This window comes from Haliotis rufescens, unplaced genomic scaffold, assembly GCF_023055435.1.
Source record: "Haliotis rufescens isolate VD_foot unplaced genomic scaffold, xgHalRufe1.0.p SCAF_1, whole genome shotgun sequence".
Lineage (NCBI taxonomy): Eukaryota > Metazoa > Mollusca > Gastropoda > Lepetellida > Haliotidae > Haliotis > Haliotis rufescens.
Window position 1 is genome coordinate 66,911,563 of NW_025963779.1, and position 13,236 is coordinate 66,924,798.

General features: G+C 39.0%; 1 protein-coding gene across 3 annotated transcripts in view; it reads left to right on the top strand.

Moving 5' to 3' along the window:
• The window catches only part of LOC124134111 (ras GTPase-activating protein 1-like), a 58,490-nt gene extending 51,387 nt beyond the window's left edge, over positions 1 to 7,103 (top strand). For all 3 annotated transcript variants that reach the window (XM_046498775.2, XM_046498776.2, XM_048399824.1), the window contains one exon: positions 1,629 to 7,103. In XM_046498775.2, the coding sequence (XP_046354731.2) occupies positions 1,629 to 1,700 (72 nt within the window). In that variant the 3' untranslated portion in view covers positions 1,701 to 7,103. The remainder of the gene's footprint in view (positions 1 to 1,628) is intronic.
• The last annotated feature ends 6,133 nt before the right edge of the window (positions 7,104 to 13,236 follow it).

A 13,236-nucleotide genomic window follows, 5' to 3' on the forward strand; every position in this document is an offset into this window, starting at 1 on the left:
TGAGTGAGGTATCCATGTTATACTGTGGCTAGTAGGCTAGCACTATATACACAGGACAAGGGTCAGCTGGCTTGGAGTCTGTATACTGTGTCTGAGTGAGGTATCCTTGTTATACTGTGGCTAGTAGGCTAGCACTATATACACAGGACAAGGGCCAGCTGGCTTGGAGTCTGTATACTGTGTCTGAGTGAGGTATCCTTGTTATACTGTGGCTAGTAGGCTAGCACTATATACACAGGACAAGGGTCAGCTGGCTTGGAGTCTGTATACTGTGTCTGAGTGAGGTATCCTTGTTATACTGTGGCTAGTAGGCTAGCACTATATACACAGGACAAGGGCCAGCTGGCTTGGAGTCTGTATACTGTGTCTGAGTGAGGTATCCATGTTATACTGTGGCTAGTAGGCTAGCACTATATACACAGGACAAGGGTCAGCTGGCTTGGAGTCTGTATACTGTGTCTGAGTGAGGTATCCTTGTTATACTGTGGCTAGTAGGCTAGCACTATATACACAGGACAAGGGTCAGCTGGCTTGGAGTCTGTATACTGTGTCTGAGTGAGGTATCCTTGTTATACTGTGGCTAGTAGGCTAGCACTATATACACATGACAAGGGCCAGCTGGCTTGGAGTCTGTATACTGTGTCTGAGTGAGGTATCCTTGTTATACTGTGGCTAGTAGGCTAGCACTATATACACAGGACAAGGGTCAGCTGGCTTGGAGTCTGTATACTGTGTCTGAGTGAGGTATCCTTGTTATACTGTGGCTAGTAGGCTAGCACTATATACACAGGACAAGGGTCAGCTGGCTTGGAGTCTGTATACTGTGTCTGAGTGAGGTATCCTTGTTATACTGTGGCTAGTAGGCTAGCACTATATACACATGACAAGGGCCAGCTGGCTTGGAGTCTGTATACTGTGTCTGAGTGAGGTATCCTTGTTATACTGTTGCTAGTGGGCTAGCACTATATACACAGGACAAGGGCCAGCTGGCTTGGAGTCTGTATACTACGTCTGAGTGACGTGTTGAGTATCCATGTTGTACTGTTGCTAGTGGGCTAGCACTATATACATGCAAGCATGTTGCTGTATGTGCCCAATAATATTTCATCTTACCTCAGGGGCGATGGGGTAGCCAAGTGGTTAAAGTGTTTGCTTGTCACGCCGAAGGCCTGGGTTCGATTTTCCACATGGATACAATGTGTAAAGCCCATTTCTGGTGTCCCTGGCCGTAATACTGCTGGAATATTGCTTCTTTGAACCACTTCTTGAAGAGGTTTGTGGTAGTAAGGCAGATACGTGTCAAACCACTGTACACCCATGAAGATCTGGGGTAGAATAGGTCTTCAGCAACCCATACTTACCGTAAAAGGTGACTGTGCTTGTCGTAAGAGGCGACTAACGGGATCGGGAGGTCAGGATAGCTAACTTAGTAAATGCATGTCATCATTGCGTGGATCAGTGCTCATGATGTCAATCACTGGATTGTCTGTACCAGACTCGATTATTTACAGACCACTGTCATATATCTGGAATATTGTTGAGTGCAGCTTTAAACAACAAACAAACAAAATGAACCACAGTAAAAGATTTTATTTAATTGAGATTGGAATTCTTCATTCTTGTTTCAGCCTGCCTTGAAGAGGTTCGTGGTTGTAACGGAGAAACTGACCAGCAAGAAAGAGTATATGTGCGGGTCATGACGTCAATCCCCTGCAGCTGACCACAGCGTGTGACAGACTTGAGACCAAACAAGCCAGCGGCCCATTTCATAGTCATGTGACCTGTCTCAATCATGTGACCAGCATTTCTAGATCATCCAATGATATAGGAATCCTCCACAATACAAGCATGTTGCCCAATGTTGAACCACATCACTTTACAACATTGGAGTACAGGTCAAACCACATGATCAGCCATTCAAGATGAAGTGTTTCATTCATCCAATAAGGGATCAGTTGGTTGATCACATGACAACAGACAAGGAGAAATGGAGTTGGCAAGTTCTGATTGGCTGGGAAGAAGTGCTAGCAGATTGTCTGCTGACAGACCAATGAATGCCGAAAGGAACATTGATGCATAATATCTTCAGGGACAAGTATTTTCTACTGCAGCAACAAGAAGAGCTGAATAATCTATGTATGAGTGTAGATTTCTTCTTCATCTAAGCATCATCAAACGGTGTATGATGTCAGATACGTTTGGTGACCGTGCCCGGGCAGGCCTGAGCATAGCTGCTGTATGAAATCTGCTTCCGTCACCTTTCTCTACTAGCCTCCAGTCATTCAGATGTAACACTTCATTCTATCTTTATCCTTTAAGTGCCAAATTTTTGTATAATTTTCTATATCAATTTTCTAATAATTCATATGTTTGTAGTAATATTTCTGCAATATGATCAAGTTGAAAAAAAATCAAAGATTTTCCAACATGACATGATATGTATTTTTGGATTGCATTATCAAGATATCAGGATAACAGTTTATCCTCGTTGATGATGAGGAATTGCTTGGATAACAACAGCATCTGAATCATAATGAGGGTGTTATCACGTATTTGGCAATAGTCAGTGTCAGATAAAACGTATTACATGCTATTTATTTGATTCAATATGTCATCTATATGATGTATAGTAGAATGCATCAATCTACTCACCAGTGCAATGTTGCATGTATCGACTTTGCTGTTTACAACGTCACTAGACATTTCATTGACCACAAGCTACAATTTACCATACTTCATTGCTATTCAAAAGTCATCATTTTAGTATTTTAGTACAAGCCTTAGGAGTCATTACAATTTTACCTGAGAAAACAATCAAACACTTGCTTTTAAGGATTTTATATTCATATTTTGATATCACAAATATTTACTTTAGATAATTTACATATTTTGTTCATGATAATGGGACAAAATTTTGTAAAGAAATATGCACTTTTTGAAATATTTATTCATGGTGTAATTATCCTCTGAATGTATCATGGTTGTGAAGTTTCTGGGATCGGAGATCTTTCTGGAGAAAATTCTTGGCAAACATTTAGTTTAAGTTTTAGTTCTTTAAGGGAGTACTGAGCTGTGACATTGTTGTGTATAACCGAGGCAGCAAGTCCATCTCTCTGACTTACTCCACTAGGAGGGTTCGAATCCCAGATTCGCCCAGATTATGTTTCAAGGTTTGTCAGCACCATACCCTTGTTTGTGGGTTTCACCACCAAAGTGTTTGATGTCTAAGACCTGCATCACTTTGAGCTTTCCCTCCACATCAAGCTGACGCGCCGTGATACAACTGAAATACTGTTCAAAGCGGCAACTCACTACAACTTGCCACTGTCTTTGATGAGTACAAATAGCATTGGAACGTGAATTTGTATTTTTTAATGATGTATGGTGAAACATGTCTGCGAAAATTTGGACAATACTTTTATCAAATGTTCACATTGACAGAAATGTTGAAAATAGTGCTATTATAACAGTGCTTAAAGGGTGATAACTCATTGGGAATTTCAGGGTAAATCGGTAGGATAAGTAGGTAATATATCGACATATACAATACCCAAATAGTCATGATTATAAACATTGTATGTATGCAGCCCCTTTGTTGCTGATGAAACAGTAGCACTACCAGGGCTGGTCACGGACAGATCCTCAACTCCTCATCCAGCTCTTTTCATAACTTGACCTGTAAATTTACAAAAGTTGGGTCTTATGAAAATCCAGGAAATATGATCAGTAATTTGACACTTAAATGACCCTCTCCTTCAGTTTGAACTTTTGTATAGTTATACTAAAGCCACCTCACAAAGACCGTGGAAAAGGTTACCAATAGCCATGCTTGTCACCTTGTGGGGATTCCTGGGTAAGAATAGCAACCAATGCTTGTCATAAAACCCTACAACTGAGGATCGGGCGGATAACCATTCAAACCATTATTTATCAGACTTGGGTGACAGTGGTTGGTTATGCAGGCCCACCAGTGAAAACCAACAGAGCAACCACACTATGGAACATCTACACACTTTAAATAGACGTAGCCACAAATTACAAACAAGACACAATGCTCATTAAGTGTACATCGTAATGATTAAAACCAGTCACATTTTGAAGGGAACCAAACACAGTAAACTACATGGACCACAACAAACTGAGTGTGTGCACATATGGTTTGTTGCAGACTCCATTGAAAATGTGGATGGTTTTAATCATTATGATGCAAACTTTTGTGGGTATTGGTTCTTGTTTTTGTTTCTATTGTAAGTATGTACATATTCCTTGCCGTAAAAGGTGACTATGCTTGTCGTAAAAGGCGACTAACGGGATTGGGTGGTCAGGCTTGCTGACTTGGTTGATGCATATTGATCCCAATTGTGTGGGTCGATGCTCATGATATTAATCACTGGATTGTCTGGTCCAGACTCGATTATTTACAGACTCACTCACTCACTCACTCACTCACTCACTCACTCATAAAGACCGAGACCGAGACCTGTTCCAGATAGCGATCGTAGTCCTAAGACTAACGTAACTCCCAATAGCTGAGATTGTGGAATGGGTACCTGTCCTAATTATTCCTAAATGTTTCCGCCTCTGTCTGTCCTGACCAAGCCCTGGTAGAGGGGCAAGTCATTGTGTTCACAAAGCTAAGTGCAATATGAGGGTGCTTCCTGAGTTCCCTGTGTACCTCATCATGACGTGTCTCGCCACCTGCTGTATCTGGAAGCAGTGTTCCAGTGTTCCAAATAAGTGTGTAGCTGGTCACTTGGCTAGGTAGCTCCTTCTGTCCCACAGCAAATGTGCAAGCCAACAATGGAAACATTGTGGAAACACAGCCGAATCTTGCAGTGAAGAAATTGGAAACATGGCTACTTTTTTTACCCCACGATATCTTTCTTCATTTATCGTCAGCTAAAACTAAACAACTATGACATATTTGTAAAAAAAATTAATATTTCCCTTTTCAGTCATGATATATAGGTGTGTTAATTTTTTAATTTTCAAGAAAGGTTTTATATATACACTCGGGCGGAAGATGTGTCACAGCAACTTATCAGCTTATCAAAACTTTCAAGGGACAATATGTGTACCTTTTTGGCACTGATTGTCTTTATCACTACTTGACATCAACTCAGGACCAATCTCTTTGTAAGGGGGGGGGGGGGGCACGGGTGGCACGGTTCACTCCGATTATGTTTCTAGGTTTGTCAGCACCATACCTGTGCTCGTGGGTTTCACCAAAGTGGTAAACGTCAAAGATCTGCATCATTTCGGGCTTTCCTCCCACATTAAGCTGACACGCGGTCATATAACTGGAATACTGTTAAAAGCGGCGTTAAACCTACAAGTTTAACTTGTGTATGGTTTTGATAAGCCTTCTGGACCCTGTCAAATTTCTACGCACCTGGAGTGCTACAACGACACCTATTACAAGTTATACAGTATGAGAAAAAATGTCTGACTAGACACTAGGATGGTCGGCTTGAAGTAGCCCACACAGGAAATTAGTAGCCGTGGGAAGATATGTAGGCAGTTATTTAGAACACTTGTTGGCAGTGTCGCCCGGCAGCAAGTGTGTGTTTTCAGCTGATGTCATGTGGTTAGCTACAGTTAGAAGCACGGGACTTGACTATGGACAATTCTAATCATGTGAAGTGTCCTATTTGGACATGGACCCTTGCTAGGAAAGATGGATAGATATTGTTAAAAATCAGGTGCACATTTCCTGCCAAGGTAAGGGCTTTTTAATTGATGTCCTGGATGCTGTTGTACAAAGCAATCTTAACGTTAAGGGGATCGTAACTCCCGTTCCTCAACATAGACTTACGGCAGTCGTAGCGCTGAGGTTGTTTTGTACAACGACACCCTGTTAGATACAGAAACATTGTTTCAATGTAATTGGGATAATAACTGCAAGGTTGATATACCCTACTCAAACATTTAAAGAACCCCACTTTCTTGTGACCATAGTTAACCTGATTGTACAGATTAACTATAGTCAAATAAAAAATTGGGTATTCTTTAACTTCTTGTGAGTAGTATGCGTAAGGAAATTTGAGCCAATTAGTGGTGTGTGAAGGACTGCCAATTGGCTGAACGTAGTTTCTCTTCAACATGTTTAAAATATATAAGCGTAAAAGGTTCCATGTGAACTTGTCAAGTCTTAAAGACTTGGATGGCAAGATAATAGTGTCATAGTTTCATATCTATAAGGTAGAATCAGCCGGTTCTGATACTAATATTAGATGATGTGTCATTTTGATTTATTATTCCTAACGACATACAGTCTTCCCATCATGTTATCACGTTTGATCTATGATCAAGTGTTTGATAGGCACTTAGATGTTAGAAGGACATGGAGACTTGTAACTTTTATAGATAACTACATGTACTGTTTGTGAATTCGTTTCAGGGCTACTCTATACCCCTTCATCAGTCGAGAGAGCCTGAAATGTTCATACAAACAATCAATGAGTACTTTATGCAGTGTCATGTCTTCATGTCTTTGTGATACACTCAGCTTTACTAGTTCCTTGTAGTTCAGGATCAAGAATGTTAAGACAACTGCTAAATCACCTTGTCAATGGAAGAGCCAAATTTTATTATGAATGAATATGTATTTTAAAAAGATGTATGGCTCTAAGCCAAAATATTAAGATATTGTAATAATTTTTTTTATTCATTGTATGTGGTTCATTATATTTTGGAAGGAAGTTTTTTTATGTACAGTGAAGTCTGGTTGTAATGGATGTAGGGGAATCGTACAAGGACAAGGAGATACCATGACATGCAAGATGAAGGTACTTTTAGGACTTGGGACCATTGCTATTTGGGCAGAAGGGGTCGCCGTGTAGGGTACTGAAGAAATGTACCCCAGGTACCATTCTGTATTCAGAAGTACGGAAATTTATACTGAACAAAACAAGTCTGGGATCATGCATATTTTGGAGGACATTCTTTTGTAGTGGAGACTGAGTACACAATTTCATGTAAATATCCCCCAAAATATTCCAGATCCCCAACTGTTTTGGTTCAGGATACATAACTCTGGAGCAGCTGTGTGAATCCAGTAAGTAGGTGTGAATCCCCTTCCAGAAACCTATGAATGTGGGTTCGAATCCATGTTCTCCCCGATTATGATTCTAGGTTTGTCAGCACCTGACCCGTGCTCGTGGGTTTCACCGAAGTGGTAAACATCTGAGACCTGCATCACTTCAGGCTTTCCTCCCACATTAAGCTGACACGCCGTGATATAACTGGAATACTGTGAAAAGCGGTGTTAAACCCAACTCACTCACTCACTTTACATGAAAGGTCAAACTGAAAAAGGTCTCTCCTAGAGTACAATTGTGTATTTTTGATTCAGCCAAGGTATATTTCGAGTACCCTACACGCCATAACCTTTTCAGTGTTACTCAGATGTATGTAAGAATTCAAGATTCGTGATTACTAAATTATTTTCACACTTAACAATTTCAAATGTTCAAAGGTAATAATTGAATAAAATGAATGATGTTTGTTTCTGATTCCTAGACAAAATGACCACCTATCCATGTGTTTAAGAATTGTATTAGTTTGTTGGTGGAAATTTACTGTGTTATGGTGATTAGTTAAAATTATTTGTTGAATTACAGGAAGTGGATTGCGTGTAGTATGACCAGTATTATTGAGATCTAACGAGTTGTGTGCCATCTCTTGTAAGGCGCCAGCTGGCTGCAGTAGTTGCTAGCAACAAAGGAGGGCAGTTTTCGAAGAATAGTTTATTTATAAAACAGAAATATATTTAATAATCTAGTACGGTTGTAAGACTCAGATCCACGAAGTTAGATTGTGTACATTGCACAATCCTAGACCTACAGAAATACATAACACTAGGCAGGGTACAGGGTGCCCAAAGCTAAGATCTTTGAGTTATTGGGGTGGGTGGGGTTGGGGGGGTTATCATTTGGATATAATGTCATGCAGAAGTGAATTGTGTTTCTCTGATAGCAGGTCCAATAGAGAGGAAGCGGTTTGATGCTCAATTTTACATTGTTGTTTCTGAATTTAAGAAAGTACAAGGATTAAGGTATCCCCAAAGTTTAGCAAATACTGTTTTCCTCCCAACTTACCTGCCTAGGATACTTATACTATTCAACTTTTGATAGGGATGATCAGATATGACAGTCTGTTTAAATATACACTTGGCTTGTTATGAGAATCAGATTTTTATATCATGATAAAAAAATCAAAAGCGGAGTCATATTTTGTGGAATCCCAGTATAAATATAGTCGTAAGAACAAATAGGGCGTCCTCTTTTTATTAATCTCGGTTTGAACATGAAGTAGTCTACCACAGAGATCCTTCATAGATCTGAGTCCTACAGAGTTTTTTTACTAGCAACAGTCATGCTCAGGATTTATTTGGTAAGAGTGTTTGTGAGGCATTTATATTCCATTACACAGACTCTAACTCTGTTTTCTTTGAAAGGAAAGTATTGTGTATCTCCTAGTGATCTGCTCGCCACATGTTGCTGTCTACATGTATAGCAAGTGTTTCAAAAGGCATGATGTGTATAATATTGTTATTGTTGATTGTTGTTGCTGCCAACCGAACACTAATTTTATGCCAAAATGTTAATTTTATCAAAGTGCTGATGAATTTTGTTTTGTTGGTATTGTTCTGATAACCGCCCTTGTGCCCTAAACACAGTCTCTGTAGATGAATCTATAATCATACAAGCTGTTGCCAGAAAGCTGCTCAGTGTTGCAAGCATGACTAACAAACACTGTACCGTATTCGACGTAATAAGCCCCCTGGACTTGAAAGATAAATTTCGTGGTTTATGCTGACAGCCTGAAATGTTTATGTACGACAGATATATTTTTCCAGAATTTAATTCCCCATAATTAACAGTGCATATAACACACGAGTGCGTATTATACGCGAATAAATAAGTCTTGTGTACATTGATCAATCGGAAGGGGTGCTATTTGGGATTGTTCACTAGCCAATATATTAGCAAATATCGCCATGGGCGCTTATTAGAGCGGGGCGCTTATTACGTCGAATACGGTATTTGATGTTATCCATTGCTTCATTGCAAAACAGCTGTTTTTCCAATGCTGTTTTTTATGCTGACAATAATCATTGTTTGCTGCATCATAATTTTTACTGTAGTCTTTCCACTGGATCAATGGATTATCTTACCTGTAAAATATGTAACTGCCAGGCAGTTTTTAAAAAAATCACTTGTTACCATGGTAACCAGAACATGCATTTTATAGGCTTCTGGGAATTGGAAATTTGGGTGCTTGAATGAAACAGTTGCAAACTGTCTTCTGGAAATTTTGTATGTTCTTTACGTTTTGTGGTGAGAAAAACAACTCTTCAAATACCTGGCGCAAGACTCCTGTAGTATGTGTATAATGCAGTGATGTCTCACAAGGATAGGTGATGTGGATCTATACACTGTCTTCTATAGAGGTGCATGTCAACCATGTCTAATGCTGTAGATTGGTTTATGCTGTCAGCTGTTTTAGGCTGGTTGGATTGACCTGACTGCCATAAGAGATCAGAATAGTTTTTTGCAATAACTGACTATGCACGGCGATACGCAAGACAATTGGGAGATTCTGTTAAACAGGATGTAGTTTTAGAACAGGAACATTTAATGTTATGAACACACATTACTGAGTGCAACCAAGTTGTGAGATACATGACTGTTGATTGCAAGCACCCTTCTGCTGTATGGCTGCCCCTGTGCTCTCTGTAGGATTCGTTATCACTGCCACTCCATAGCAATTTAACTTCCCCTTCTCAAAATGAACAGAAAAGCTGTTTAAAAGATATTTTATTTATTTCAGTATTAATATTATAAATAAGTATTTCAGATCTTTGACTGCTTGACAGAAAAAGAAAATCACCAGGGCTTTTCATGGTAATTATCTAATGATGTCAATTAACACTATAGATGTCTGTGGAGGTGTCAATCTATAGGTATAATATTGCCAACTACAGTCCTCTCTCACTGCAGTCACTTGCAAAGGGCTGTTGGACAAATCAGGAATTAGTGCACGACCTCTCCGACACAGCTTACCAAAGTTAACCTTCAGAAGGCTCCCATACTATGAAATCTGGACTCACTTTAAGTAGTAATAGCCTCACAATTACAAAGAAAGACAGAATCCCCCTAAAGTTAGCATCGTAATGATAAGAACCCAGCACATTTTCAGTGAAACAACACTGCAGGATTTACTGTGCCAGGGTCCATTGAAACTACGCTGGGGCCTCTTTTCGATGCAAACTCTATGGGGATTGTGTCTCTGTTTGTAATTTTTGTGGCTCTTTCTATTTAAAGGTGTACATATTTCCATAGTTTGGGAGCCTTCTGCAAGTTTTCTTTGGGAGGCCTGTTTTTGATGTTGAACAATTTTTCAGCTGTATTCAGGTTGTGAGCATTGTGAGGAAAGCTTTGACTAGGCTGTAGCTTGTTGGTACTGTAGATAGTAGTGGAGACACAATCATGGCTCACGGTCACAAGATGGGATCTTTACACAGTCACAATGTGCCTTATCCCCCTGTCTTTCAAGTTGTTACTTTCAGTTCCTACTAAAGTTAAGTTGCCATGTAACGTTTCAGTAAACAATGATATTTTAGGGTAAAGGGTTGTGTTGTCAGGCTGGGCTGTGTAGATAAAATAATAAGGCCATTTTTTCTTTTTGGACACACTGATGACCCAGTCGTCTAAATCGCTGCAATTTGCTGTGTAGAGTTGCATCATTTAGGCTCACCAGAAACATATTATTGTGGGTTCAAATCCTGGTTTGCCCCGATTATGTTTCTAGGTTTGTCCGCACCATATTTGTGCATGTGGGTTTCACCAAAGTGGTAAAACATCTAAAACCTGCATCACTTCTGGCAGTCCCTCCACATCATGCTGATACGCCATGATATAACTGGAATACTGTTCCAAGCGGCGTTAAACTCAACTCACTCAGTCACACACTCTTTTCTGTTTTGTTCTCTTTGTTTACAGAGGAATTTCCCCAAAATGAAATGTTAGATAAATGATTTAAGTGATATGTTAGGAAATTAGTTAGATTGGGTGATAACATTAATCTGTCATGGTTTCCTAATAAAGTTAAATTTATTTTGTTCTGTTGTGATACGTTGATCTGAAAAGAAAATTCATCAGTTAAGAAACAACACATAAGTGATTGACGTAGATTTGTTTATAGGAAGTTCATCACACTGAGACCAGATTTAGTCACTTTTTGGTCGGCTGCACAAAGAAGAAAAATTGTTGTCCTTAAAATATAAAATAAATTATATTTCTATGTGGGGGACAAATAACCAAGTATTAATGGTAAGAAATTAAACATTCTCAAATATCCAGGGTAGTATTTCCCAATTTTAATGATGAATACACTGGACCCATAAACTACCATAGCTTTGTTTTCAGTCTTATTCTGACACAATTATAAAAAGATGCTCCCAATATAGCACTATTCGTAGTAGTTTAATTTTAAGTGTCACACACACTTGAACATGGAATGAATATACACACAGTATATGCATGAAGCAGATAACCACAATTTGGCTAATGAGAATTTCCAAATGAATCTTTGCTAACAAATGTGTCTGGTTTATTATTGAACAGAGATATACTACACTGCATGATTGAGGATGGCTCTGCTAGGCTACAGGTTTACTGAAGTCTAGCACCTGTTGTGTCTTTTTTTCTTTCTGCGTATACTCCATCAGCTGTGTCTCCACTGACTACTTCCTTACCATGTCAGGGCCAGGAACAACTGAAGGATGGAATTACAATGTAATGCTGTGTTTGTGTAAAAGTTTTTTACAATGTAAGGAGAGCATAAATCTTTGGCCATACATAGTTTATACTTGGTTTACGAATCCGCCGGGAAATCTTTTTGAAAATTATTGATTTTTTTCATAATCTGTTGACTAGAAATAAGTAGAAGTTAATAAAAAAAGCCAACGCATTTACTGTCGCTACTAATATACTTCAATATACATTATTTAAAATAATATAGTTAAAACCTGTTTAAAATGTCTTAAAAACTTTAAAACACCACGAATTATAATGAATCACAACTGACCTGTGTCCATAATGGAAGGGAGATAAGTCTAAACATTTTTCTTTCCCTGTTTCCCCCCACCTCCACTTAACATTTTGAGGAAATAAAAAAAAATTGTTTGGAAATAATTTTTTATATATTTGTATACTTATACACGCCTGAATTTTTTGGCCAAAAATCGGTAAACCTAAGAAAAATAAAAATGTCTGGCCCTGATGTTTTAGCAACGTGGTGTTGCAAAACCATTGTTAACATGTTAGTCTCACAAACTTGAGATGATTTTGCAGAAGCAGACATTTCCCTGCATTAGGTAAGATGTATACAGTGACATGTTGTGTTCATGTAAGAGAGGTTGCCATGGGGTAGCCTCGTGGTTAAAGTGTTGGCTCATCACGCCCAAGACCCGGGTTCAATTGCCCACATGGGTACAATGTGTGAAGCCCATTTTCCGGTGTGCCCCGCTGTGATATTGCTTGAATATTCCTAAAAGCGGTGCAAAACCATATTCACTCACTCTTGTAAGAGATGCAATCAAAGTTCAGGGTGTCAGTGGTTGATTTTCTTTAATTTGACATTTTAACTCCCATTCTAAAATGTCATGTCTTCCAAGAATGTGCCATTATGTTACCAAACTAAAATTAGTGCTAGTTAAGTCCCCCATGTCCTCCCCAACCAGGGATCTGCATCTTCGTGACTTGGACCCCAAAATGTAATACTGAGTGTCAACTGGATTCATATAGAGACCCAAGGAAATCGGTGTTTTTGATACACACCAGCAGATATCCTTAAGATGTTTAAGCCAACATTTAGTAGATTGTTTACAAAAAAGAAAAAGAATTTGAAGCCCTCTGTCCTCATTAGGGAATAAATGCCTGTGGAGATGGTAGATGAGACCAACCTCTACTCTCTGAAATGAACATATCTTACAGAAAAAAAAACCAGTTAAATTATCTTAATGAAAATATAATAAAAAGGAGCCCAGAGACTCTCTTCACTTTCAGATACTGCAGTAATCTAGACTTGCCAAACATAGATTTGCAATGGCTGTATTGGATTTATTTGTATCAGGGTCTGTATGACAGACTAATGGTGGATAGACTTGAGGTTTTAACAGAAACACTAGATCTTCAACATGACATCTTGTCAGAACTGACTCTATCAAGA